General features: G+C 46.6%; 1 protein-coding gene across 2 annotated transcripts in view; it reads left to right on the forward strand.

Annotated features, from left to right (window-relative positions):
- The first annotated feature begins 594 nt into the window (after positions 1 to 594).
- The window catches only part of dusp22a (dual specificity phosphatase 22a), a 101,215-nt gene continuing 99,175 nt past the window's right edge, over positions 595 to 2,634 (forward strand). For both annotated transcript variants that reach the window (XM_078401757.1, XM_078401758.1), the window contains exons 1-2: positions 595 to 684; positions 777 to 824. In XM_078401757.1, coding sequence (XP_078257883.1) covers positions 804 to 824 — 21 coding nt within the window. In that variant the 5' untranslated portion in view covers positions 595 to 684; positions 777 to 803. The remainder of the gene's footprint in view (positions 685 to 776; positions 825 to 2,634) is intronic.

The raw sequence follows: 2,634 nt of genomic DNA on the forward strand, positions 1-2,634 counted from the left end.
GCAGTGGAGGCCAAGTCTCTGAATGCTTTCAAGAGATAGCTAGATAGAGCTCTTAAGGATAGAGTTTTAAGTGGAGTCAGGGGGTATGGGGAGAAGGCAGGAACGGGGTACTGATTGAGAATGTAAGAAAATAACTGCAGATGCTGGTACAAATCGATTTATTCACAAAATGCTGGAGTAACTCAGCAGGTCAGGCAGCATCTCGGGAGAGAAGGAATGGGTGACGTTTCGGGTCGAGACCCTTCTTCAGACTGATTGAGAATGATCAGCCATGATCACATTGAATGGCGGTGCTGGCTCGAAGGGCCGAATGGCCTCCTCCTGCACCTATTGTCTATTGAGAAGGATATGGGCCAAACGCAGGCAGGTGGGACAAATATAGATGGGGCATGTCGGTCTTGGGTAGGCAAATGGCCTGTTTGCACGCTGCGTGAATCTAAGAAGTCTACACTAAACTAAAATAAGGTTCAGGTGGCATCCTCGCTGAAGTTTTATGGAATGATTGAAGAGAGGAGGAGTGTGTCCTTTAACTACAATTGGGACCGCCCAGTGGTGATGTAAGTGTGTTGATGTGTGTGTGTGTGTGCCAGGAAATCCGGAAGTGAAACGGCCAAAGCGGGTGACTGTGCTTTGCTGCATGTAGTGGAGACTTACTTACTCGACCATCGCGCAGAAAGCGTCTCGGTGAGTGAGACCTTTCCTCCGCCACTGAGAGGCAGCCTCCAGATTTCTGCAATTGCTTACATTATTGTTGACACGCCGTCTTTTCGTTGCAGATCTGGTAACATCAGAGCCTGCCAGCCATGGGCACTGGAATGACCAAGGTACGTGATATCCAGGGGAGTCCATCCACACCACACCACACCATCGCCGATGGCGATCTCTGCAGATTTGCTGAGAGATTCGAGACATGCAGTGGCATTGCAGTGCATGGTTGGAGCCAGTGGGATCACATTTCCCCGCAAGATATTTACAACCACCTCTTGCTGACAGCTATTAATATTTCAAAAATAAATATACGAACAGCACATTTTACAGGAGTGCTCGCCACCTATCTCTCATGGACAGGGGGCTGAGCAAAGCATCTGCTAAGCATTTGATTGCTATCAACCTTCCATTTGGATTTATCTCTGGTAGATTAAATGTAAGGCTTGTTTTGGGCAGATTCTCCAGGTCCACTAAACGCCCAGTCATCCATGCGCTGAAACCCAAGAAGTCGTTTTGTTGTGGTAACCGTCAAATAGTCAAGGCTTGAGATTGTTGTTATATTGGGGGGTGGGTGGGTGGGTGGGGGATAATTCTCCAGTTGATGCTAAACTTTGGCTGGAGTCCCGCTCCGGTGTATGGAGAGGTTCCCACATTTAAACCCATCCTAGTCATCAAATCTATCCCAAGGTCGTGATTTCAACGTGATCTCTTTCAGTGACAAGGGCAGAAAGGCTGATCATATTCTCGTCCTCTTCTGCCAGTGTTCTCTCCCACCTCCATCTTTCCAAGTCTTTTGTTTCCCTCTCTTATTGCAGATCTCTATTCTGATTTAAAAAACATTGTTTATGTGTTAAAGAATGTAGGGTTGCCTGCCTTAAAGGGACAGGCACCCCACCAGGTTTGTAAATTGATCAATAATGGGTTATGACCTGACACTTAGAACTGTTTAGGCAAAGGGCAGAACATGACACGGTGTGACTGCAGATTTTGATATATCTGGGATTAAAGAGATAGACAATAGGTGCAGGAGTAGGCCATTCGGCACTTCGAGCCAGCACTGCCATTCACCGTCATCATGGCTGATCATTCAAAATCAGTACCTGCCTTCTCCCCATATCCCTTGACTCCGCTATCAGGGGTTAGATACAAGGTGGTGTGCCCACATTAAAGAGATGGCGGTCTTTGTTTTCATGGCTATATGTAAAGTTGGGTTGAATGGCTTCTCTGATTTCTTTCACAAATAGAAACGTTGAGTTCTTTTGCAGTTTAGTTGTGTTATGCTTTAGGCCTGTTGCTGATATTTCTACTGTAAATGTAACTGAGAGGTGGCACGCACAACAATCAAGCAACTTGGCAGACATTCAGCCATGTTTCGGCCATGTTATTCTGGCATCTTGATCTTGAAAAGATGCCTCCTTGAACTTGTCCGCTGAGGTACATTAAGTGGATGCGGGAACAATATTCCTTTCTACTGCCTTTGAAAGACCCTTTTTGAAAATTGATGGAAGAATAAGTTGTGCATGTTTATGGCAAATGATGCAACCGTTGGACTTTATTGGCCAACGAGTTGTGCGGTCACTGTCTACGGGTGTCAGGGGTTACGTAGAGAAGGCAGGAGAATGGGAAAGATACATCAGCCATGATTGAATGGCGGAGTAGACTTGATGGGCCGAATGGCCTAATTCTGCTCCTATAAATTTGTGACCTTGTGTAGGACAACTATTCTGGCATGCCTGTGCAGTTATAACGACAACTTGAGCACTGTGGTGCTCAACATTTCTGTGGGGAGACACAAGAGACCGCAGATGCTGAAATCTTGAGCATTAAACAAAGTGCCCGAAGAACTCAGCGGGTCAGGCAGTATCTGTGGCAGGAAACGGACAGACCCCCCTCTTGTTGAGTCCCTTGTTCCGACTTTCTGTGGGA

The sequence above is a fragment of the Rhinoraja longicauda genome, chromosome 6 (genome assembly GCF_053455715.1).
Source record: "Rhinoraja longicauda isolate Sanriku21f chromosome 6, sRhiLon1.1, whole genome shotgun sequence".
Classification (NCBI taxonomy): domain Eukaryota; kingdom Metazoa; phylum Chordata; class Chondrichthyes; order Rajiformes; family Arhynchobatidae; genus Rhinoraja; species Rhinoraja longicauda.